A 27,000-nucleotide genomic window follows, 5' to 3' on the forward strand; every position below is an offset into this window, starting at 1 on the left:
GGAATGAACCTTTTCCTCAGAAGCACAATTATTACATGCATGTTATAACACTTTCATCATTCTTCACAGGTTACAATAATGATAATTATAATAAGACAAAATCTAAAAATGAACCAAAACACAGCAAAACTAAAATCGCTGCAATGTAGAGTTACATCAGATGTTGAAAAGCCAAGTTTGAAGAATCAGAGGAAACTGCAAAGCATGCAGATGCTCTCTGGTCTGCTGAGGTTGTAGGGTTGGAGCAGGTCAGATATACTGTATATCCAGGGGGGCTGCCCAATGCAGGGATTTGTAAACAATAACAAGGATGTTAAAATGAACTATTCGTCTGGACGTCTATGTAGGGAAAATAAAAGTGGGTGTAAGTTGTCCTGCTGGATCTAGTCAAAAGTCTTGCAGCAGTATTGGAAGATGCAAAAAAACTTCCCTGCTGAGAACATTTATACTAAGAGGTGTCTTTAACTACTTAATTAGAATGCAGATGTTCTGACACGAGCTATTTAGCAAAGTATTAGTATTGCATTAATGTTTTTTCTAAAGCTGTGTTTTTAATGCACACTGTAAATGAATCAGTTCTTTTTCTCGGAGGTTAAAGGCACGTACCGTCACTCTCGCCGTCGTCGCCCTGTCTCTCTGGAGGCATTTGGACCCTCTCCGTGGGTACAGCTGGCTCTATAACAGAGTCTTCAGTTTTACTTTGAAGTCATTGGCGCACAAATAAGTACGTACTTCCGCTAACTTCTCCAAATTTAGAGTGAGCTGAATCTAGGCGAATAGTTTTAAATCATTAATTTCATCTATTCAACAATTCAGTTTTCTGAAAACATACAGAAAATTATATTTCTGAATCCCGTGTGCTCTGTTATTTTAAAATGTACTTATTAATATGATCTTACCCAGGGTCTATTGTTCACCCAACTGAACTGTTTTGAATGTGTATTTATTATACTATGTAGAACCAACAGTATTTAGGGAAGATGTTATTCCTTAGTATGAAAAAAAAAAAGATCTGCACAGGTGTGTTGATCTTATGATGTCATCAGCTTAGTGTTTTTTCAAAGTCGCTGTAAATATGAAACACGTCACAATCAAAGAACACCTTTCATTAGATCCAGCATTATAAACTTATATATATATATCTTTGTGATACTAATATTTTAATCTTTTATTAACACAGAACTTGTACAAATTGTCCTTCATGACCAGCACAGCACATTTCACAGAGTCAGGACAATCTTGAGTTGATGTGAAACTCTCCAACACCTAGTCTGCCCTGATGCTCAACAGGCCGTTTATACCTTTCATTAAAATCCATCCTGGGTGATCTGATAACAAGGGGGATGGCGTTAATGCAAGGTGGGAACGCAGGTCTCAATGCATCCAGAGGAGCGTCTAGGATCCGACAGTTCAGCCACATGAAGAGGTGGTCTGGCATGCGTTTATGCAGACTGGTTTGGTAGTGGAGACGCCATGCATCCTGGGCAGCATTAAAGACTAACCTTTGAACTGGTGGAACAATGCTGGCTCTTCGCTTAATGTGAAGGATGACACATTCAGTCTTTTCAAACGGACATGCACTTATTTGCATGTGAGACGGGCAAGTGACATCCAAATTCAAAGCGCTCAAAAGGGATGCATTGTTAATGCAAAATGTAAACGCCCGCACCTGAGTGCTATCTGATTACCAAGGACGGCTGTTAATGCAAAGAATAAACAGGACGGATGTTAATGCAAAGAATAAACAGGACAGATGTTAATGCAAAGAATAAACAGGACAGATGTTAATGCAAAGAATAAACAGGACAGATGTTAATGCAAAGAATAAACAGGACAGATGGACCACATTGAGGTCTTCCCCCTCCAGGGATGTGACCTGCAGTAGCACTGATGAGAAACAATTCTGCCTCCCACCAGGTGAAAACAATGACACCAGAGTTCACACCTGTAGTTATAATGTTGTCCACTTGTGATCTGACCACTAAAACCCACATGTTGATACCAAATGTAGAACGTCTTAGTGATAGAATCAAAAAGAGCAGACGGAATTTTAAGTCAGTGTGATTTAAGATTGTAAACTTGAAAAGAACATTTCCACAAAAGACTTTCAGAAGAGGAATTGTCCTTTGGTGGAAAGACAATTAGAAGTTTGGTTAATTTGGCGTATGAAAACGAAGTGCACATTAAGAGGATAATGATTGTTATATATATTTTTTGTTTTTACAGAGGACAGTTTCTGGCATGAGCTTTAAATTCTCAAACATAACCGGACAGAAAACTTCAACATCAAGAAGAAACGAGAACATGGTGACTTTCTAGTTTTTATATGCCATTTTTAAATTTAATCAGAGAACATCTTTTTTTTCCGGGTATGCTCCACTTATGAGGAGAGTGCCAAGAAGAGAAAAAAATGCCACGGTGGTCAGGACGGCCCGCATGGCTTTGAACCAGCTGGGGTAGGTGGGCAGCAGGGACAGATCATAGTGCAGGGACACTCCAAGTGCCATGATGACCATGGTTCCTGCAGAAATGATGTTGTCGCTCATTAACATGGTCACCCACGCCAGCAGGGGGGGAACCACACTGTTAGCCAGATTTATCCAGTCAGGTTTCGCTGGACTGCTCTCAGGGAGAGCGAATCCCCAGCGTGCTCCACCCAGGAAGGAAACAATGGAGGCAGCGTAAGCTAACTGAGCGTAGGCCAACTCTGGAGAGTAGCTCTCAGTCACAGCCATGAACAGAGTGGGCGTGACAAAGGGGATCAGCCCTGCAAAGCCCAGGTACAGGGCAGGTTTGGGACTCTTCCACAAGTCCTTCATGTCATAGCGCAACAAGTCCAGCTCCCTGGGCGGAGGTTCAGGCAGCTGTCGTTTCTTTAGCCTCACAGCAGAAGAGTGAAGATGTCGATTCCATACGAGATGTGACCCAGCATCATTCTGGATCCTCTGGAGGAGCCCAGTCCTCCTGAAGCTGAGGACAGCAGGACATTTCACTCCTCCATCACCCCCGTCTAAAAACGGCAGCCTTGCCGGTGAGGCCCAGCAGGTCTGCAGGGAGCGTGAGCCGCCATCAGAAGCTGACGACCAGCATCTCTGTGGAGGCCCTGCACAGAGCCTTACCTAAAACACAAAATCATCACATTTAAGTAAGAAACGAAACAAGTGGTGAGTAACTGAGCTCTTTAAAAATGAAAATCTCACAGGGTTGATTGATACCTTCTGGGCTGCAAGAGCGCTTCTTCTGAGAACAGCAGAGAGCATCTGATGAAAGAAAGGAAACAGAGATAAGATTCAAAACTTACAATAAAGACTTACTGACCTCGTCTTAAAAACACAAAGAAAAGAAAAGAGATGTGAATCAAACTCTACTAATGTAACATCGTGTGTGCAATAAGAGATGAAGAAAGTAGAGACAAGAACACATATTTATATTTTGTTCACTTCATTTGTCCGTCTACTCGCCGTTAGATTGAATAGTTTCTGCTTAAAATATGTCTACACTCATGGACTTTAACTTATGTCAATACTGTCCATTTACAACTCTGTTTTTGCACATTTAAATTTAATCTTTCATATTTAAGATTAGTAATGCTAAATTAAATCCTGGTTGTATATATCCCCATTCTTATTTTTGATATCGTTTAGTACTTATTTACTTTGTATTTAATATTATATTGTGTTTTTTGCTCATATTGTGTGTTTGGACAACCTGCTGCTGTAACGCCACAATTTCCCAGTGTGGGATCAATAAAGTAATTCTATTCTATTCTATATATTTTCCTTTCATTGTAGTGTTCCCCTTTGTTATTATTATTATTATTATTATATATTATTATTATAATAATAATTATTATTAAGTTATTATTATTATAATATATTATTATTATATCTTTTTTATTTTATCTTTGCTTTAATTCAGTGTATAACTTCTGTTATGACAACTTATTATTATTTATTTTTATTTGTACTTTTCTATTCTTTTTCTTGTAATATTATTCTATTTTATATATAATTTTAACTTTTTTGTAGAAGCTGACCAAACAATTCAAATGCAATAAATGATTTGATTTTTTTTAAACAAATGATCTGATAATTTTATAATGAAATAAAAGATCAATCACATCACATAGTGACAGTGAAAACATGAAGTTATAAAAGCCCCACTGTTTCAAAAAGCACAGACTGACAGAAGAGAGAATAAAAAAGATTAAATAGTTATTTATCATCAAAACACCTCAGAAACAAACGAGCACACCTGTGTGGATCACACAGGTACAGGTAAATATTAATGTGTAAAAATCAAAGTGGAACAACATGACTGCTTGTTTGAGTCCAGATGATTTTTAGAGCTCACTCAGACTCTTTACTGTTTTTATCTTAAAGCTCATGTTAAGAAACCGGAAACAGTCTCAGCGTTTTAGATCTAAAAATACAAAATATGAAACTACACTTATTAAATAAAAGCAGCTTAGTTACCATTGTGTCAAAGCTTAATCCCTCATACTTTAAAATGTTATTTATCCTGGGGGTCACCCAACACGGGAAACACGTTGGTCCGCGGTTTATTCCTTCCGTGTTCGACAAGAGGCTTCATTCAACTTTAGTTCCGCTCGTATAACTATAATCTTACACTACGCAGAAATAGTCTTAAATCGTAAAAGCATATTAAATAAGACTAAACTGATTTGATTTTTTTTTTTAAAACAAACAAACAAACACCAAAATGTCTGATTAATGGTTGATTCTGATTACCTGATTAAAACTGAGAGCACAGTTCAGTTGAATAGAAATGATGTCTAAGCTGATCAAATTAATATTAACAATTATTTTTGTTATTTAAAAAATATATAATCCAATATATAGTCCAAATATGTAATCACTAATGAAAGGTGTTTCACTTCCCAACATAAATCGATGGTAGAGAGACACACTGCATCTAAAAGGTCTATTTATTCATTCAGGTGAAGTAATACAAGTACATCAGCCTATATTTTATGAAGTAAAAATGAGCCAGAGCAGGAACAACATAGTGCTTTAAACGTGATAATAGTGCGTTGCAGGTCTGAGACATCAGCACAGGTCTCTTTCCCTTATCTCAGAAAATTATATTTATTTAAGATTATTCTGCTGCTCCTCAAACACCAGTTCAGTAATCCTGACCTCCTTCTGCTCTTATTAAAAAAACAATGGAAGGATGTTAATAAGATATAAACAAGGACCCAAACACTAAAAGCTCCCAGCTACTTCAATTGCAAAAGCAACTTTTCAATTTTACAGATCTTCTTCAGGCCTTTGAAATTAAAGTTGCTCTCCAGTGTGTAGAACCTTTTTTATTTTTCTTCAGTTCAATATAAGATCCACACCTGTGAAAGTTCTTCCTCTGTGCGTACCCTATCCTTGTTTTTTTTTCTTAACAATATATATAACCGCGATCCAAAGGGAATTAGCCTGTCACTAAACAGTCATAATGCTGCTGAACCAAGAAGCTAAAATAACTGATTCTTTATCAAGCCCTTTAATCAGGATGGAAATAAGATCAGTCGTTCACAGATTTAGAGAAAGACACACTTTAATGAAACGCAGCAGACAAGTTAGAGCCCATAAGAGCCAGACATCACTGTGGAGTAAAGACAAGTGAAAATAAGACTGAAACATCTGTTTTGAAAAAAGTGAAACATGCATGATATATTCTCTGTGACACATCTCAAAACACAGCTCCAGTCTTTAAATATCACTGCTGACTGAGGAGACAAATGCTTTGTTGTAGAAAGTAATCACACTTGTTGTGATGATTAATACAACTATACTGTGCTTTTCTTTTTAACTAAGCCTGCAGCTCTAGAACCTTTGATGCTAAAAAGAATATGATGTCAGTTGTTTAAATAAGTGCAGCTACAGGTATGATCTTTTAACCACAGACTCATCGGTGCATCACCACAATGTCCAGCAGGGGGCAGTCATTCCAAATAAATCTCTTCTATGAGGAGAGAAACTGACTAAATCTTAAACTGGTTTCCTACTTGTTGCAAGCTGTTAAACTTTTGCTGCATCAAAATAAAACTCCAATAGCAAGCTTCAATCACGTGCCATGCTCACTTCTATCATGTTGTTATTTTAATTGTTTTAATAAAAATTGTTAATTTTGATTTGGCTTAATAAGAAAAAACAAAAACAGATTCAATATACAGCAAGAAAAAAAACTTTAAAAGACACAGTGAGTGTTTGAAGTGAAATAGAGCCAGACCTGGCAGCAGAGGCACTTTAACATAAATGATTGCTATGGAATTCTAAACGAGAAAATCTTTAAATAAGAGCTCTGTCATTTCACAGGTGTTACTGAAGGGCACGCACGATGTAATCAATGAGCTCTTTTGGTTTATAACTTTTGGAATAAAGCAGACAAACGCTTATCCTGTCAGAATGAAACAGACAGAGGACGCAGTTGCCATCAAGCTTTCCCGGCTGCAGGACGTTTTTAGACGGCTCCATCACTCTGAAAGACAAAACAAACAGAGAGAAAAGATGTGTGATGTGATATTAACATTGTAAACCGTTCAACTATATGCTGTTACTTATTTCACTTTTGTCCACACACTGAGTTACTGTTGGCACATCTCTGATTTCAGAATCAGAATCAAATACTTTATTAATCCCAGGGGGAAATTTGTTTGCTACAGTTGCTCATAACACTAAAAATCAGTAGGAAGTACAGATAAGTACAATATAAAATACAATAAAAATAGAAATACCAATATAATAAACAATAAGTACCAAGTGAAATAATAAACACTAACTGTGTTGCCTCTGTTTCTTATCTATTGTATTTATTTACTGTCCTTTCTATGTTGTTTGCTCATTTCGGGCTGTGTGTGTTTTACTGCTGACTGCAAAACAAATTGCCCTCTAGCAGGGATAATAAAGACAACCTTGAACCTTAATAATAATAATAATAATAATAATAATAATAATAAGCTATGTTCAAGTGCAGGCAATTTGCCTGGCAAGTATAATTTCCGGAAATAAAATAAATAATATTCACATTAAATTAATGAAATTGAAACTCTTAGAAAGTGTCTGGTTATGCTTTTGATCCTCAGATCTTCACACATCAGCACATCCTAATCTTTTTTTATTTTGTTTCATGAAATATTCCTGAAAAAGCTTTTTTTGTTATTAAAGTAATATCATATCACAGCTGTCAAATTGATTCTTCTAATTGATAGTCTCCACTGAGATACTGACCCCTCCACAGCAGCCACAGCAGTCCCCACAAATAGCTCCCAGCAGGCCGTTCACCACCTGCACAGCACACAGCGCCACCTGGATCAAACCCATGACCAGCAGTACAGAGAACAGGGAGAGATGCCAGGACACCACGCCGGACGGCTCTATACAAAGTTTCCACAGAGTTGTGTTGCTCAGATAGTCACTGGAAAAGGAAAGTAACAAAGAGACAACAAGTTCTGATCTTTAGATACTTTGGAAAGGTGCAGAGTGTGTTAATAATCGAGAGGTTTATGGATGCTTAGAAAGATTGAAGTAGCGTACAAGAGATATTGTTTTATCCTAAATGAAATGATCAAACTGCAGCAACATTGTTACCAACTAATTCTTACTGACATCTTTAATTAAAAGTTCAAGTTTCAAAGGTTCAGGTAAATATTCAAACGGAAAGAGAAATGAATTGGTTGGTTGGTTAAAACCTTTTTTCTTTGCATGGAATCTTATAGCCTACTTACTACACATGTTGTGATGAAGAATAGTTTTTCTGCTTTTCTTTGTAGAGGTCAGAATGCTCCAGCAACACTTGTAGTAAGAAGATCAACTTCATTAACAATTTAGACCGACGCGTTTCGGCTCGTGGCGTTCATCAGGGTCATCAAGAAACAGATTTATAAACATAATTTAAATAGGGTGGGTACACAATTGAAGGAAAGGTTAAAAACATTTCAAAAAGGTAGGGACAACCAATCAGATGCCTCCAATATGTGCTTATCAGCCAATAGGGCACATGCAAAGTGGGCTGGTTTGTTGGCCAGGTAACATGAAGGTGAAGGGCGTGTCTAACAAGGCTGACATCACAACTGGTGAACAGGTAGGGATCAAGGGGATGGTTAAGGGGGGTGGTTAAAAGCCTGCACAGGTGAGAAAAGGCTTTTGACACAAAACAAATACAACAAGGGATTTGAAAATAAATTAAAAGAATCTTACAATATGTTTAAAAATGTATAGACTAAACAATGTAAAATATTAGAAGAGCATAAAACCATAAAAACATTATAAGAACTCATTGATTGAAAACTCCTCATTCATCCCACCTGGAAATAAACTTTCAATATCAAAAATCCAAAATGCTTCTCTTTTTTTCCTGATAAAATAAATGTTACCACCTCTTGGGTTAAGTTTGATGGCTACTTGGCAGTTAATGCAGGTACCAATATACCAAAAACCTCAAATATTTTAATCACCGTACCAATGGAAAAACTATTAATATTAAGGATTTTATTACATGCAAATCAAAAAATGTGGTGTATATGATTCAATGTCCTTGTAATAAGATATATGTAGGTGAGACTTCCCGCTGTCTAAAAGAATGGATCACTGAACACAGGAGTGCTATCAAAAGGACCGACATCAACAGCCCTGTTGCAAGACATTTTAATGAAGCAAAACACCCCATCTCCTCTCTTTTTTCCCTCGGCATAGAAGCCATCAAACTTAACCCAAGAGGTGGTAACATTCATTTTATCAGGAAAAAAAGAGAAGCATTTTGGATTTTTGATATTGAAAGTTTATTTCCAGGTGGGATGAATGAGGAGTTTTCAATCAATGAGTTCTTAGAATGTTTTTATGGTTTTATGCTCTTCTAATATTTTACATTGTTTCGTATATACATTTTTAAACATATTGTAAGATTCTTTTAATTTATTTTCAAATCCCTTGTTGTATTTGTTTTGTGTCAAAAGCCTTTTCTCACCTGTGCAGGCTTTTAACCACCCCCCTTAACCATCCCCTTGATCCCTACCTGTTCACCAGTTGTGATGTCAGCCTTGTTAGACACGCCCTTCACCTTCATGTTACCTGGCCAACAAACCAGCCCACCTTGCATGTGCCCTATTGGCTGATAAACACATATGTGGAGGCATCTGATTGGTTGTCCCTACCTTTTTGAAATGTTTTTAACCTTTCCTTCAATTGTGTACCCACCCTATTTAAATTATGTTTATAAATCTGTTTCTTGATGACCCTGATGAACGCCACGAGCCGAAACGCGTCGGTCTAAATTGTTAATGAAGTTGATCTTCTTACTACAAGTGTTGCTGGAGCATTCTGACCTCTTCTAAGCCTTTCACTCTTCATGCACCTTGTCAGTTGGTGAAGTTTGTGCCAGAAAATCCTCTTTTTCTCCACTACTGTTCTTTGTAGAAAGTAGTTCAAATAAACTTGAAATGAAGTAAGCCATTGAAAACGGAGCTTTAGTTGGGAATTGATTAGCTGAGCACATGACAGACAGTGTTTCATGTATAAACATTTATGTTTTACCTTTGTGGAAATTTTGCTTCCCCATTTTTTAATGGGACGGAATAAAAGGGATTCATTTAGTATTCCATGCATTAAGTTCAGAGCTAGAGATGTGAATCAATTAGCTTAGCACAACATAACTACTGAAAGTAGGAGAAAAAGTCACTCTGTTCTAATGACCTAAAAGGTTCTTAAATTCATATTTTATGTACATTTTCTGTTGAATTCATACAAAAATAAAAATGCAAAAAATAATAAGTTAGGTTACACATGGATGTGCTGGATAGTTTGTTGTATTAGTCTCGTCATCTTACTACGAGTAACAGATCTAAGAGAATATCCTGAACTATTCCCTTTACAGAAACTCCCCCTAAAGTTTTTAAAAGTAAAATGCAAACTTGAATACAACATTTGAAAGCTGCTGAATGTGGTTGTTACTTGAAACAAAGTCAATGCATCATTTTGGATTCTAGGTAAATCTATGAACACCCGACTGATCTGTGTGGCTCACCCATTTCCAAAAGGAGTGCCCCACACGTCATTCGTTCCGTTTTTTGAAACTACACACTTGGGTCCTTGGTTTATGGCCACAGACGAAACTACGACTGAGTAACCGGCCCCCGCAACACCCACAGCTGCAAACAGGATGGAGCTCAGCATCTACAGACACAGAGAGAAAGAGGAGCCACTCATATTGGGAATCAATAACACCTCACTTTTAACGACTGTGATGACAATAAAGTTATTCAGTGTGTGTGTAGAGAACAGGGTGAAGGTCAGGAACAGAGCTAACAAGGATGATGGGATGGTGAGCGTGCATGTGCGTGTGCGTGTGTGTATTCTTCTCTGAAACTTTCCTGTACCCTCCAACACACACACACCCAAAACCTTACACATTCCTGAAATATTGATCAGTATGTACCAGAACAATACCAGCTCTGTGTGATAAAGTCGGGTGAAACTCCCGTCCCGTAAACGTCTCGGATCAAAACCGCATGAATTTGTGTGTGTGTCTGGTTGTGTTAACACTTCCTTTGTCTTTCTTTTACAAACTCTGTGTTTCGACTCTACAGGTTACAGATGGTAAACAGCAGTGTGTTGACTGGTAGGGGTGGTCAGAATAAAAACACAGATGTGTCGTCCCTCTATCCCAAAAGAAAACATCCGCTTCTGCAACGTTCAAATGCGAACAGTCATGTGACTCTTCATCGCCATAAACGTGAATCATTATTAGCACCATCATTTTACAACAGCAAAACAATCTCCTCACCGCAAATCTCCGCCCACAGCTTTCGTTGCCACAGCAACCGCAGCAGTCGTTGTTCTTCAGACCCAGGAAGACCAGAGCTGGGAAGATCATCTGTCAGCCAAACAAGACACACACACACACACACACACACACACACACACACACACACACACACACACACACACACACACACACACACACACACACACACACACACACACACACACACACACACACACAGAAAGTGTAATAAAAAGTTGAGCAGATGATGAATTGTTTGGTTCCACTACTGTAGGCGTGAATAAAAGTGCGTATCACATTATTATACTCCTTCTTGAATTTACCATTTCCGCCAATTTACTCATTTTTTTTCAAATTACATGAAGATATCAAAACTTCTTCAAAGAGCTTCACAGATTCTTTTAAGTTCATCAATATTAAAGCATGTTGTTTTCCAATATTTCTAAGCAGCAGGTGCATGCTCTGTGACACGATTATATCTCTAGCTGTTTAAATGTTAGACCTCACTTATCAGTTTATAAATTCATCTTTGGTTTATAAAATCCCAGCTTCTTAAATGTGACGATTTGCTTTGGCATATGTGACACTGAATTGCGTACACTATGGGTTCTGAATTGTTGAGCAAGCAATCTGAAGACATCACCTTTTGGATACAGATTTTAATTGTAATGTTTTTTCTTTAACATTTAAAATAATTACTTCATTAATTGAGGAAAAATGCATGTGGTATAAAATAGAAATAGAATTTTAAAGGTGTCATAATTAATAATCACCGGCCCAAAGCTTCTATCATAATATCACATAAGGCAACAAATAAAACTTGAGAAAATGATAAAAATCACCATAATAATCCATGAAAGTTGTCTTCAAATGAACGCAGCAGATTTCCTTCAGTGTGCCACTTAAATGTGTCCCTTAGTTTTATTTTACTGACTTCTGATAGTGTTGATATTTTTAACAGACTCACCAGAACTCCAGATCCCAGAATGCCTCCAAAGTACCAGACCTGTTTTGTGATGTGGTCTTGCTCCACAGGCTGTCCGCTGGGGAAGAAGAGCAGGATGTTACACAGCACGCACACGATCGCCAGAGGCATCAGAGTGATCCCCAGACACTTGGCAAAGCCACCTGAGCACATCTTGACACTGATGCTTCGAGCTCCTTTACTAATAACAACTTCCTTGTCTTACAAAGTTTTTGGGGGGGAGTTTCAGAACTCTTATGTTGCTCTTTTGCCAAAAATAGCTAAAAAAAAAAACTAAGTAAGGATGTCTTTCTTTTGAAATTAAAGTTTTGACTCCAGTCTTTGTCCGCCTGTTTGCTTTAGATTTATTTATATTGCAGCTTTCCAACATAAACTAAAAAAATCTTAGGTTTGCTTGTAATCCCAAAAAGCTCTATCCACTTTGCGCCTCACCTGTCCTGTTACTTATGATTGCCGATGGCTTAGAAAGAGCGTTTATACCCCTCTCCACCTGTCCCTCTCACTGATGTCACCGCTTCACTTTATTGGCAGCCAGCTGTTATATCTTAGTATCACACACACACACACACACACACACATGTATTAACAAGCTTGTGACTGCACGCATGCAAACACACACACTTAATATAAGATCACACACCCGTTTGTGCACACAGAAAACAGTGGTTAATGTTTCACCATGTGTTTTGTGTACATGGAGACAGAAGAGGAAGTGACAGTCGATCAATACAGCAGAGGCCTCTGGGCCGGTCTGCACCCACTGGTTTAGTTAATAATGAGGAAATAAATAATGATCAAAGATAAATAGTGTTTCATCACATTCCAACAGCGATCAGAAGTGGGACAAATGGAAGATCAATTAATTTCAAACCTGGTGATCTAATGATGTTTGTAATCAACCGGCTTAGTAAAGTAAACGGTGAAACATATTTGATCTAGGTTCACACAAATATATCTCCATGATAAAATTATCATCATATTTTACCACCATAAAACAAACAAACAAAAAATACTTCTGTATGACTTTGTTTAGTTTTTGCCCTTCAGAAGAAATGCAATCTTATTATTTAATTTCCCTTGAATTTTTTTTTTACTCATAAGAATATAAATATTTTTGAATGGAAAAATGTGTGAGTTGAGGTTAGTTTCCCCAAATAACTTATTTAACCATCCATACTTAGTCGGTTGATTTCTTACAATAATTTGGTTTCAAGGAGAGATGAGCATTTCATCAACAGGTCAACATCAGTCACTGTTATCTGCCATCTTACTTTCCTCTGACAGTGTTTCATGTCATCAAATAAACACTAATCATCTCAGTTTAGAGCCAAGAGTTTAACAAAGGGAAGGGAAACTAGCCAACATTGCTTTACTTTTTTAGACATCACTTCCTCCTGTTGAAGTCAGACCATCGATGCTCTCGGTGATCTACTTCTTTACACTGCCGTCCTGGTTAAGCCAGTCTTAATCGATGCTCCAACAACAGATCGGAAGTTGAAAAGTCCATCACCGTTTGATTTCGTGTGGTTCTTTTTGCACTTTTGTTTTGCTCACTCGTCGGAAGTTGAAGCAGAATGGACATCGACTTGACTTTCGCCTCTCGTCGTTCACCTGTGGTGTGTTTACACGGCTGTGTGGCGTCCAATCAGCCGCTGGCTTCAAGTATTGGGCTGGGTGAGTGAAACAGTGTTGCCGTGGAGATAAAGATCATCTGTTGCCATGGAGATAAATCATCATCAGTCATCTAAAGGTTCACATTTCTCGGTGATGTGTTCAGACTGTGGTATCTCACATAAAAATAAATGTATTTTAAAGTCATAAAGAAGTTATTTGACAGAATGCTAGCCTGTAGTTTTTACACTTTTAAAAGGAAAGTTTAACATATAAAACACATGATGAGTTTTAAAATCTGAGTTATAATGCAAAATAGGCTAATAAAGTTCTTAAAATGACCAATAATACCAGTGAGTAGGCTAAAACAATACTAATCTGACAAAGACTAAAATATTTCAACTGAACAGTAGTCATTTTGCATTTTGATTAGTTCTGGTGTTGGCCCTACTTTAGGAACATTTTAAAATTGTATTTAGTAGTAAATATTTATTTCGGTCCATGACCACAAAGCATTAAACATACACGAATAATAATGATAATAATAAAAAAAAAATGGCCGAAAAGGTGTAGGATGAACCCTTTGAACATTTCATTTCTACAGTATATCAAAACAAGAATAGCTGCAAAAAAAAAACAACAAATAAACAAAGTAACCTGATTTCACAAAACAGAAAGCAGTTGTCAGTTAACCAAATCAAAACAATAAAAGGGAAAAAAATCAAAATAAATGAAAAGCTTCCATAAATGATTAATTATAGTCAGACTATAGTTATTAGATTTATTTTGGGGCTTTTTGTGCCTTTAATGGAGAGATAGGACGGTGGATAGAGTCAGAAATCAGGGAGAGAGAGAGAGAGAGGAATGACATGCAGGAAGGGAGCCACAGGCTGGATTCGAACCCGGGCCGCCCGCTTGGAGGACTACAGCCTGACTATACCCCAGACTATAGTTATAAACTATTATATGCTTTCTATACGTTTATATTCCATATTTCATAGAGCAACAATATTACCATATGACTATACATTATACTCCAGGCTCCCTCCATACACAATGTTATACATTTACTAATGTAGATTTACACATTAAAACCATACACAGTAGAAAAATGAGTTTCTATGTTAGGCATACATGTCCTTAAGTTGTTATTGGGATTCATGAAATAATTGTGTTTCACTTCAACTAATGCATTCTCTTCAATATATCACACCACTAAATACCAGAAACACATAACATTATTAGGAGAGATGTTTGAAGTAGACTAAATTTAATCTGGAAAAATATGAATTAGCCTGAAAAATTCAAGGGAAGGCGAGGCAAGTTTATTTATATAATACATTTCAGCATCAAGGCAATTCAAAGATCTTTACACAAGACATCGACATCATTTCTGCAATATTTTACATTTCATACTGTGCAATATTTATTTTATATTTCTGCAATATTTTACATTTCATACTGTGCAATATTTATTTTATATTTCTGCAATATTTTCCATTTCATACTGTGCAATATTTATTTTATATTTCTGCAATATTTTACATTTCATACTGTGCAATATTTATTTTATATTTCTGCAATATTTTCCATTTCATACTGTGCAATATTTATTTTATATTTCTGCAATATTTTACATTTCATACTGTGCAATATTTATTTTGTATTTCTGCAATATCTATTTATATTCTGTTATGCTACTACCTGTAAATAACTCTAATAATTCTTCTTTTGTTGTTTTTAGCTGTGGATGCTTGTATGTGTGTGCACTTTAAGGTGAAGCCAAATAATTTCGTTGTACAATTGTATAATGACAATAAAGACATTCTATTCTATTCTATTGTGAGAAAGGGAAAAGGAAACATTAAGATAGAAAATAAAGAGGGGAACAGTTCACTCGAGGGGAACATGATAACTACGTAGTCGACAAGTAATTCTTCAGCTTAGTGCTGTCAGACCTCTAAATGTATGTTATCGACACATTCACTTTAACTGAAAACAATGTACCTGAGCTTCAGCTTTTTTCGTTTGACTGGACTTCTAAAAATCCAGATATTTCCATCCAAACTAAATTCAGTTAAAGCGTACACTGATGACGTTCCTTAACATCAGTAAAGCCCCTACGAATCATCAACATTAATGATACATTACTGTGTTTTTTTCTGTTGTCCAGACATCCTGAAGCGTGGTGGTAATGCTGCAGATGCTGCGGTTGCCATAGCAGCAGCACTGGCAGTAACCGAACCGTGCAGCACGGGTCCAGGTGGAGACGCCTTCTGCTTGTTCTTCAACAGAGACACGGGAGAGATCAGAGGCATCAACGGCAGGTGGTCACTCTTCTCTCTCTGCCTTTTTTTTTTTTTGTGCCTTGATAACACAGAATGTTTTGCTGAGCTTTTTTCTGTATCCTCAGTGGTCGTTCACCCGTAGCTCAGACTCTGGACTACCTGGAAGGGCGTGGCTACACTGCAGAGACCCCTCCTCCACCTTTTGATGCCCTGAATGTCACCGTACCAGGGGCCCCTGCATGCTGGTGTGATACGGTGCAGCTGTTTGGTAGTCACAAGGTGTGTTTGTGTTTCTGTGTGTGTAGAATCATGGGTATGAATAAGATCAAATGAAAACACAGTGTTAGAGGAGCTTCCAAACTTAACCATCTGGAAGGGGTTTCAACAGGGTCCAAAAATATGTGACTGAAAATGTAAAAACTGTGAAGCACTTGCACTGTACTCTTAAGGATGAACAGCCTGTGTGACTGTGATTGTGATCCTTGAGGATGAAAGCGTTCACTTTAAAGATAAAATGTTAAATGAGATTTAGCTTGTATAGCGATTTCTCTAGACTGTAGAATACTCAAAGCGCTTTTACACAGAAGGTCACACCGACCCATTGAAGAGGCTGCTATGTAAAGTGTCCATCAGTGTTAACCAATCCTTTCAAACACATTCACACGCAGCTGTCGAAGCAGCAGTAGTAGCAACTTCCGGTTGAGATACGGCAGACTTTACCTCCGAGCCACAGCTGCTCTGTAAAAAGCGTCTTTGGTCATCCCACTTTATTCCATGAATGACGCAACCACAAGGATTCCCGGAGTAGTGATGCAGCGAGTCAGCTGGTATGATTATGTCATTTTTAGACCGCCATATTTAAAAAAAAGAGATGCAGTGATGTTTTTACTTCTTAATACTGGAATCTGACCCTTTACCTTCTAATTGTTAAGATACGCACTACATTACTATAACAGCTGTTCCTACTCACTGCCAAAGGAACAAGATCAAATCTAGTTCACAACTCTTTGTTTTATTTGGTCATCAACTAAAATAGAAGTGAGTAGTACATATTAAAGGGATTTCCTACACACCACATCGTACAGAGTTCCCTCTGACTCACACAGATTCATGACATTTATCCGATTTTTTTTTTCTGTCTGGAAAACCCTCAAAGAAAATGACCATCATCTCAACTTCTTTTTTTCCTCAAAACAATGACTCACACTTCCTGCTCGGAGAGATTTCCTGTGAGTTACTACTCGCGTGTTTCCCCTCGCTTGTTTCCTCAGCTGTCCTTGCAGGAGGTGCTGAGCGGGGCGGTGGAGCTAGCAGAGGTGGGGTTTCCTGTCGCAGAGGTTGCAGCTCACCACTGGGCGAACTGGGTTGCTGCTCTGAGAAGTGATGGGAAGGAACTGGGTGGAGACCTGCTCATCGATGGTCAAGCACCTAAATGTGGACAAGTATTCAGAAATCCTTCGCTTGCCCAGACCCTGAGGGTAAGTCCATGAAACGTAAAAAGAAAAACACATATTAATAGGTTATGTGAGGAGCTCTTGGTCAGGTTTCCCTGAACAAAGGAAACACAACAATGTCCAACATCAGAGAAACAAATAAACACGTTTCACCTCCTCCCAGAGGTTGTTTGCTTTCTCTGAACTCAATTTAGCCCTCTACATGAGAAGACCTCGAATAAACCTGGAGGAATTATAAGTTATTAACCCTGAACCCATTAATGCATTAGAATTAATGTGCAAGAAAAACAAGAGAGGGAGGGGTGTACACTGAGCGGGGATGGGGAAAATACTAAAGGCATTTAACAGGCAAAAAAGCAAATGAAGAGGAGGGAGTGAAACAGGACAAAGGGGGAAAAGGAGGCAGTCTGAGAGATGAAATACATGGAAGAGTGAGGAGATTAAAAGAGAGAGGAGGAGAGGACAGAGAGAGATGTGAAGGACTTGATGGAAGGCAGAAGAAAAAGTCAAGAATGGTTCAAATAAAAAAAAATAAAGATGTAAGGATTGGAGTAGAGAAAAAAATAAAGAAGACCAGAAACAAAAAAAGATTTTAAGAAAAAATGGAATCTCTGTTTTTCTTTTCATTGTGTGCATCATAAATCTGACTTTAAGGGGTGCTGGTCTAGTTGGTGGAGCTGGTGTCCCTTGAACAGAGGCTACAGTCCCTAATGCACCGGTCGCAGGATTGATCCTGGTCCTGGTGCATGTCATCCTTCACTCTCTCTCCCCACATTATCTTCAGCTGTCCTGTCAATCAATAAGCCCAAAAATCTTTACAAAAAAGGGCCATCAAAGGAATTCTTTTGTTGTTCTTCAATAAAAATATGGATCCACTATTTAATGCCCCCTTAAGACAAAATCTAAGTTAATAAAACATTTTGTTCATGCTTGAAAATGTTGGTTACATTTAAAACATCCAGACTGGGAGGCAGGTTTACCTCAGTGGTTAGAGCGTGCGCCCAGTGTACAGAGGCTATAGTCCTTGTTGCAGCAGCCGTTGGTTCAAATCCGTCGTCGGCCATTTGCTGCACCTGCACCCTGCCTTCACCTCCCAACATTTCCTTTCTCTCTATAGCTGTCTAATCCAATAAAGACAAAAAACACACCCACAAATAACTTGCCACACTTGCAGAACAGATGAACTTCTGAACTTCTTTCTGTAATATTATTCCAGTATTAGAGTTCAACAGATGCGACGCAGTTTGCAAAACGTATGCAGTTCATTTGCCTTTTAACCAAATAATCCAACATTGATAGAAAGAATCTTAAACTGCTTTGATAAGGAAACGTTAAAGTAAACTGTACTGAAGTGCTGACTCCAGACATAAACATGTTTATATTTTGGATCTCACGGCCGCCCGCCGGATGGCTTGCTGCCTGTTCTTCGTTTTGGTAAAAAATAAAACTCCAGTTTTTCGATTTTTTTGTTTATTTGTGGTGCAGCAGCGCTTCAGCGTTGTGGCTAGTGGTTTGTTTTCTCCCCTCAGTGCCAAACAGAGGTGATGTTTCCTGGGCGAGCCCCTTGATGCCGACTGTATCTATATAAACAGTATGACTGATTTACTGATTTATAACATTTAGTTCATCTCAAAGGCTCAGAGCTGTTACCTTGATGATGGTATGTAGGTAATTTGACAAATTAACATAATAATTGTGACATTTTTAGGCAAAATATAAATGTTTACACATTGAAAGCAGCATATCTTAGAGCTTTAAATCACAAGTTTCCTATGAAACTGAACTGAACTGGTGTTTTTTTGTGTGTGTTAAGACTCTCCATTTAGCCTTACTTTAGTGAGGTAGCACTTTTTCTGCGAGTTCTTTTTCTCCCTTTAACATTTCCTTTTCTTGTCTGTCATGTGTATGTGAGATCCTGACTTTTGTTGTGTAGACCAGTGGTTCTCAAACTTTTTAGACTGCGTACCACCTCCGAAAATATTTGGCTCTCCAAGTACCACCATGATGGTAGACGTTAAAATACACTGTAGGCCTATTTCTACACACATTTCATGCAAGAGGTAAATTAATATTATGTATTATTGACTGCTGGCAGCCACACTGTAGGCCTACTAAGGGCTAGTGCTAGAACTTACACACAAAAAGTGCAGAACAATAAAAATGACAACTTTATACCAACAACCTGTTTGGAAATATTTAATCTCCAGGGTTTCCCACACAAACACGATACCTGGGCCCAAGTATATTTCCAAGCTGTTCTCATTAAATTTTTCATTTATTCATAAAATTGCTGCGTGCCTGAGAGAGCGAGAGAGAGAGAGAGAGAGAGAGAGAGAGAGAGAGAGCGAGAGAGAGAGAGAGAGAGAGCGACAGAGAGAGAGAGAGAGAGCGCGTGAGAGTGCAGGAGTGCGCTCCGCAGGCTCCGTGCAACCAGAGCCTCTTTATTATAAGTCTCTGTGTTCAAAAATCCCTTTTAAGACAGCAAAAGAGAGCAGAATCACATCAGCTTCAGAGCTCCAGAGAGAGAGAGGGAGGGGGAGCGATGAGGTCCGCTGTCCGTACATGCATCAAAACTGAAGCTTCTCCTGGCACCGTTTTTAAAATGTAAATGTACAGCTGCTCGCTGCCGATTGTGCTGAAGTCCAATAAATAACAGAATATCTGTTAATGTAGACCTACATTAACAGAATATTATGTAAATGTAGGCTTACAGCTGCTTGCTGTTGTTTCAGGACTGAACTATAACGGAATATTGAGTGGAACTTTTCAAAACGCGAGGTGTACTCCTGTTGTTGTTTATGTCTGTGAGCATAAATTGAGCAGATTGAAGTTGTTTGTTGCAAAAACTAGATTAATTTAGAGGGGAAAACACATTTGATATGAATACAACCCAATAGATACAAGCTAGATAAGAGTACGACAAAAACAAATGTTGTTTTATGCTTTAGGTTTGTTTTTTATATTGTGGAGATTTCTTTGCGTACCACCACAGGGAGCCCACGTACCACCGGTGGTACGCGTACCATAGTTTGAGAACCACTGGTGTAGACCATAGAGACAATAAAGCCACACTCATTCTGTAATTTCCTGGCTTTGAGACTTCACTTCTATCACGGCTGACCCCATTGTGTGCCTATCTGTCCGTCTGTGTGTGTTTCACTGTTTAAGCATGCAGTGGTCGATGCTCTTCTCAATTATTACACCAAACACTCATTCTTTAGTCACGTTCAAATGCAGGAGCACTTCCAAGTACGCCCATATAGACAGGCACAAACGCACACACACACACCCACACACACACACACACACACACACACACACACACAGACAGACACACCCACACACAATCAGATTTCTGACACAGTAGAAACAATAGCAGTGACTTCAGCCTCAGTGATGGATGTTTTCCATGGCATCATAATGGTCATTCCTCAGGGATGACGGTGTGTTACTTCCTGGTGTTGAAAGGTCACACATACACACACACACACACACACACACACACACACACACACACACACACACACACACACACACACAAACACACATAATGTCTGTGATATGTACATAAAGGTGGACATATCACAGACACTTCTTTCAAACTCCTGTGGCTTTACAAAAAGGAAAAACAATTGTTTTTACATTTTTGTTTTCTCTACTTTAGTGTTATTTGATTTCTACTGATTGATTGATTGATTGATTGATTGATTGATTGATTGATTGATTGATTGATTGATTGATTGATTGATTGGCCGATGTTTCAACAGGAGCTCGGCAAGCACGGCAAACCCGCTTTCTACCAGGGCAGAATCGCACAAGCCATCGTCGATATTGTCGACCAAAACGGAGGAGTCATGACCCTGGATGACCTCGGCAGCCACGACAGTGAGGTCATCACCCCCATAAGCGCTGAATACAAGGTGAGGTCAGCAACCGTAGACGCTCAGACTTCTTTTTCAGTCGATGACAGAGGGAATGACTCCTTTGTGTGTGCAGGGTGTGCGTCTGTGGGAGCCTCCTCCTAACAGTCAGGGATTGGCTGCCCTGCTGCTGCTCAACATCCTGGAGAACTTCCCTCTCAAAGGTACTGGCACAGCGATGCATGCCACTAGAGAATCTCACTCATTAACACTAGTTTGGTGATTTAAATAAACAAAAAGAATAAATAAAAACCCAGTCATATTCTCTCTCTACATCTCTGCTGGCATTGAGGTGGATTGCTATTTTTGTTCTGCTCAAACCACTGAAACATTTTATTTGAAATACTGTAAATGAAGTTTTTTTTCCATGAAAACTACTCACAATCTATGGATTACTCTTAATGCTGTGATTTTCAAATGTTATAATACAGTGTCTGAGCACCTTATGCATAATTCCTTTAACCCTGACCCTGCACAGTAAAGCAGGTACTTGAGCCGTTACAGGAAAAACTCCTTGTTTTTAGTAAAAACAAGTACAAATTATTGACTTTAAAAATGATAAATTACACATTTCTTTTACATAAATATAATGTATGTAATTACATATTCATGGTTTCCATTTATTTATATAGAGATTTATTTATCTTCTGTCCTTTAAAAACTCCTGTAATAATTTCTTCAAAAACAAAGTCACAATAGAGAATATTCTTTTTGGTCATAGAGTTTATTTTTGATCATCATTTGCAGCTCTGACCGGTCAAAGGATCATTCACCTGGGTTGTATTGTTTGTGTCTTTTTGTGTGTAGCTGCAGTCCATAACAGCTCTGACTACATCCATGTACTTGTGGAGGCTGTACGCTTGGCGTCCAGTGATGCTATGAGTCACCTGGGCGACCCAGACCATGCTACCATCCCCTTAGAAACCTTACTGGACAAAAGCTACAGCCATCAGCGAGCGCAGCACATCAGCATGGACAGGTGGGTGTGTGTGTGTGTGTGTGTGTTTCTGTGTGTCTGTGTGTCTGTGTGTGTCTATTAGTACCAGTGTGTACCAGTCGTGCTCTGTTGACTTTAGATAGGATTGTGGACTTTTACTTCCCTGTAACCTTTATGTCCCTCCCTTCATGCCACGCCGTGTGGCTGTCTGTATTTTGTCATTAACAAGTATTTACTGGTCAGTTCTGTGGACTTTGAACTTTATGAGCTTTAAGACAAACAGACGGACTGACTATAAAATATAATACAACATAATGATTAAATAACAAACAAAGTACCTTTAATTACTGAGGTGTTACTGCATCATATAACACAGACACAAATACATAAACCAATCCCACACTTCCCAGTTTCTTTTTTCACACAAGCAAACTAAATGACAAAGCACATAAAGATAATTTATAACATTAAGCACATGTTTGTAGAAACCTGTAAATCAGTGGTCATCAACTGGCGGCCCGCGGCCCACACCTGGCTCCCCAAAGCTTACCATCCGTGCCCCAGAATATAAATAATCTCTGGTGATTAAACAATAAACATAAAAATAAAATCACAAGGCTGAAATACTCATTAGGCTTATGTATTTAAAAGGTGCTTGTATTTTAAAGTCCGCACCCCACAGTGAATGTCAAGAAAAAAGCAGTTGATGACCCCTGCTGTAAATAAATAAATGAAAAGCTCACCAACAAGACACATCGAAAGTTATACAAACATATAATAATAATAATAATAATAATATATAACATAATAATAATAATATATAATAATAATAATAATAATAATAATAATAATAATAATATATAATATAATAATAATAATAATAATAATGATAATAATAATAATATATAATATAATAATAATAATAATAATATATAACATAATAATAATAATAATATATAATATAATAATAATAATAATAATATATAATATAATAATAATAATAATAATATATAATAATAATAATTTAATAATAATCACCAAAACAACCTTAATAACATTCTCAGACTCGACCTTTGTGATTCAACCCGCTCTACATTTAATGTGAATCAGAGTCTCATGTCTCTCATCAATAAAAAGAACACGTTCACTCTGTTTCCTTACATATAATAAACATATCAAGTAGTGGAGGAAGATCTGGTGATATCAGGAAGTGAGTTTCTAATCCTTTCCAAAACAAACAAAACAAAAACACAGGTTTCCCATGTTCAGTTTACTGCTCTGAAACTTTACATTTACTGTACAAACATGATCATAATGGTATTTATAATGGTATTTAATGGCATTATCATACTGGTTTTTGTTATCAAAGTCAGAAGCAAAAAAAAGAAGGACACAAGTGTCTTTCCCAAAATATGTTTCTTAAAGAACCCAATAAATACGTAGTAGAATCAAGTTGTGTCATATAAAGGCTTCAGAGATTCATGTCGTAATAACAGTTTTCTTTCCTTTTTCTCTCTGGGTGTCACTTTGCTCTGATTCTCTAACTTTTTGTAATAATCAGAAGGTAAAACAGCAAAGAACATCAGGGCTTCGTGTATGTTTTTATTTTGTGTGTGTTCTTTCAGGGCCATGAAAGAGGTAGAGCCTGGCCTGACAACAGGAAGTGACACGGTCTATTTCTGTGTGATTGACAGCGACGGCAACGCCTGTTCATTTGTCAACAGCAACTACATGGGCTTTGGAAGCGGGCTGGTCCCTAAGGACTGTGGATTCTCACTACAGGTCTGAGGGTGGTTTTTTGTTTGCCTGTGAGGTAGCAGTGTGTGCATTAAGCTGAAAAACATCTGATAAATAATTGAGCCAAGACCAGAATGGTAAATGTAAAACACCAGATTTTATGAAGGGGGTTTTGCATGGTAACATTATCTGTCGAGAGCAGGAATATATGGTGTGCTTGTGCTTTGTGTGTGTCTATGTAAATGTAAATGTGTGTTGTGCCAACATGGAAACTTTCTGAAAAATCAATTATGGACCAAACGTGGAGAGAGACATGTTGCAGTATTAAGGCAGCATGCATTTCCACAGACTTTGTTCACCTGCCTGTGATATTCACAAATAAAACAACAGCACAAAACGAAATGTCAGGTTGAAAATAATAGTTAATAGTGTGACTGTTTATGTGACATCTTTTTCCTCTAAGAACCGAGGCGCCTGCTTTTCTCTGCATCGTAACCACGTCAACTGTGTAGCTGGTGGAAAGCGGCCGTATCACACTATAACACCCGCACTTCTCACTGACCCTGCGACCACATCACAGAAACCCCGACTGCTCGCTGCACTGGGGGTGATGGGGGGTTTTATGCAACCGCAAGGACACGCGCAGGTAAAATGGACAGTATATGTTTCTAGTCATAAGAAGGAACTCAAAATGACTTGAACGTAACCTTAATTTAATTTGAGGTCAGGAGTTCAACTGAAATATTTCTTGTTCTTTTTTTAGGTTTTGTTAAACATGTTGGAGTTTGGGATGAATCCTCAACAAGCTCTGGATGCACCAAGAGTCTTTGTACAGTACGAACACAAAAGTATGCTCCCCCAAACTAAACACACACACACACACACACACACACAAGTGTAACTGAAATTGTGTTTAAAGGAAGAATGTGCAACTTTTTGATCCAGTAGATGTCGCCCTTAAGCACCAGCATTAAACACAGAATGACTGTGATCTAAAGACACTTATGTGACTTCCACTGATGATACATTCTGTGTGTCCAGCTAAAGAATGGTTGGTCAATCTGGAGGAGGGGGTCGATCAGGAGGTCGCCGAGGAGCTGAGAAGACGGGGCCACAGAGTCAACTGGCCAATCACAGGTACCTTCTTTTTTTTTTTTCTTAATTTACACAGCTGCCGTTTAAAGAAGCTGTATGGATATCTTTACATGTTAAGTATGTCTTAAAAGAAGATCATTCTCCCATTCATTTGTTTACGAATAGAATAAAATGGAAGTCTAACACAAGAAGGAAAGAACATGGTTTACAAGCAGTGGTACAAGCTGCCAGTTATTGTTGATGATGATGAGTTTTAATAGCATCACCTAAACTCTTGAGGTTTAATTTTGATGATTAATTTGAATTAGAATTAAACGGCATGCAGTTTCCATGTAGCCAGTTGTTTCAGTTGTGTTTATTTTGTTCCTCCTCCTTGTCATGCATCATTCTGGGTAAGCTGACAGGGTCTCTGATTTTTTCTTAGGAGTTTTGAACCAAGCAGCATCTTTGGTTTGATTATGGCAACAATAACTGCAGCTCCTGAGCCACTTGAGGCTGGCTAACTTTGAGAGTATACTGTATATCCCCATTAAGCCCCATGGTAAAATATCTTATTTTTAACTTTTATATGAGGGTTCACGTGACTCACCACTTAATTACACTGAATTATATTAGGCTGCTTTGTTTTGCAATGGGCTTACTCAAGTTGCTGAACTCTTGGCTGTCCACCCTCTTTCATATTGGGCTCCAAAAACAAAACAACAAAATGCCAAACAAGAGACTTAAAAAAACTAGAAGTGAACCGATGGACCGGCTGGTGATTGGAATCGGATCATGGCCAAACCGTGACCAGCCAGTCGCCTGTCGTTCTCGGATTAAAATGAACAGGGTGAAAGTTTTGCGAACGCTTTTGCGACAGCCACAAACACAAGTTAACATGTCAGCGGTGTGGACGTGCACACTGTGTGTAGCATGAGAGATGAGTATACAACACATGTCTTACAGACAGCAGTCTATACCTACACAACAGGTTACAGCTTGACTTAAAAAGGGAAACCCCGTTCAAATTTTACATGTATTTTATTTAAATATATATTGGGAATTTGGCATGCTAATGAGATGTGGCATAATTTGGTTTATCCAGCAAAATAGGAACAAAAGAGAAGATAATTAAATGGACTCAGTGTATATTTATTGATATTTGTCTGTTTGAACACACAGGCCACAAAAGGTCTCAGTTTGGGCGTGGACAAATCATCACAGTCGGTGACTGGTGGAACCCATCTGTCAGTCAAACTGATACCCAGTCCAGGGTTCTGTGGGCGGGATCAGATCCACGCGGGGATGGATGTGCTCAGGGATACTAGACACACACATGGCTTCATCTACTTTTCACATTAGACAGATTTCTCCCAAAGCTTTCAGAAAGTAAATCTCTGTGTATGAAAAATAAGAACTTCAAGTGTTGTATGTTGTTTAAACACATTTACTGTTATCAGACTTTTAACTTGTAACAAATCTCCGCTTTTATTACATATTTGTACATTCATAATGATTCTTCAGGGTCGTAATATTGGTGTCCCTGTCTGGGACTTCACATTGCGCAACGTGAAGAGAAACATATGGAGCTGTTCTCCTCAGCTGACTCCACAAAACCCATCTCGCTCCTAACGCCTGTGATACTACCTCTGATGACGGCACAGAGGCGGGGTTCCTCCTCTGTGACATCCATAGGGAGGGAGACATGAAAGGGGACTAATTAATGGCCTTGAACAAGCAGTCTGATCATAGCTATAGTTTGGGATGACATACCTTTGACTACAAGCTTTGTATAAGCCAGGGTCATGATTTTATAAACTCTGAAAAGTGAAACAACAAACAGGAAATACCATTTCTGTGCAACATTTCATTACAAACAAATGGTACCCTCCTTGAACTCTGTGTTTTGGTTGAGCTTATTATCTGTTAGTCTTACATGAGTTGTTGCTGACAGTATCTTTACGAGTGTGATCCTTCTCCCTCTCTGGCCAACATTTTATGTAAGAATTTAAATCATGTTTCAAAGTGATGTGAATCACTCAATGTCAATCAGTGTTATAACTCCATAAAAATGTTGCTTACCCACATTTTAAATTGAAGTATGTATTTTTTCTTGTCCCTCTGTATTATAAGTGATTTATAGAATGTGCAGGATCTATTCATGATTTTGTAAGTTTTCTTAAAAAATGACAAATGAAATGTA

At 38.1% G+C, this 27,000-nt stretch overlaps 3 protein-coding genes across 3 annotated transcripts; 1 reads left to right on the forward strand and 2 right to left on the reverse strand.

Moving 5' to 3' along the window:
* Nucleotides 1–1,153: 1,153 nt before the first annotated feature.
* Nucleotides 1,154–4,575, reverse strand: LOC109997163 (transmembrane protein 69). The gene is made up of 3 exons (XM_020651552.3): nt 4,476–4,575; nt 3,216–3,260; nt 1,154–3,119 (listed from the first exon to the last, which is right to left on the reverse strand). The coding sequence occupies exons 1-3, from the start codon at nt 4,476–4,478 to the stop codon at nt 2,346–2,348; spliced, it is 822 nt and encodes a 273-aa protein (XP_020507208.2). The 5' UTR covers nt 4,479–4,575; the 3' UTR covers nt 1,154–2,345.
* A 975-nt stretch (nt 4,576–5,550) lies between these two features.
* tm4sf4 (transmembrane 4 L six family member 4) lies at nt 5,551–12,244 on the reverse strand. Its single transcript, XM_020651542.3, has 5 exons — nt 11,759–12,244; nt 10,792–10,881; nt 10,033–10,181; nt 7,242–7,428; nt 5,551–6,492 (listed from the first exon to the last, which is right to left on the reverse strand). The coding sequence occupies exons 1-5, from the start codon at nt 11,927–11,929 to the stop codon at nt 6,475–6,477; spliced, it is 615 nt and encodes a 204-aa protein (XP_020507198.1). The 5' UTR covers nt 11,930–12,244; the 3' UTR covers nt 5,551–6,474.
* Nucleotides 12,245–13,154: 910 nt separating this feature from the next.
* Nucleotides 13,155–26,884, forward strand: LOC109997155 (glutathione hydrolase-like YwrD proenzyme). Its single transcript, XM_020651543.3, has 12 exons — nt 13,155–13,450; nt 15,561–15,714; nt 15,801–15,954; nt 16,947–17,153; nt 20,897–21,049; nt 21,126–21,213; nt 21,857–22,028; nt 23,612–23,768; nt 24,187–24,369; nt 24,487–24,571; nt 24,765–24,860; nt 25,980–26,884. Exons 1-12 carry the CDS (start codon nt 13,351–13,353, stop codon nt 26,123–26,125), a joined length of 1,695 nt encoding a protein of 564 aa, XP_020507199.2. The 5' UTR covers nt 13,155–13,350; the 3' UTR covers nt 26,126–26,884.
* Nucleotides 26,885–27,000: the final 116 nt, after the last annotated feature.

The sequence above is a fragment of the Labrus bergylta genome, chromosome 6, assembly GCF_963930695.1.
Source record: "Labrus bergylta chromosome 6, fLabBer1.1, whole genome shotgun sequence".
Classification (NCBI taxonomy): domain Eukaryota; kingdom Metazoa; phylum Chordata; class Actinopteri; order Labriformes; family Labridae; genus Labrus; species Labrus bergylta.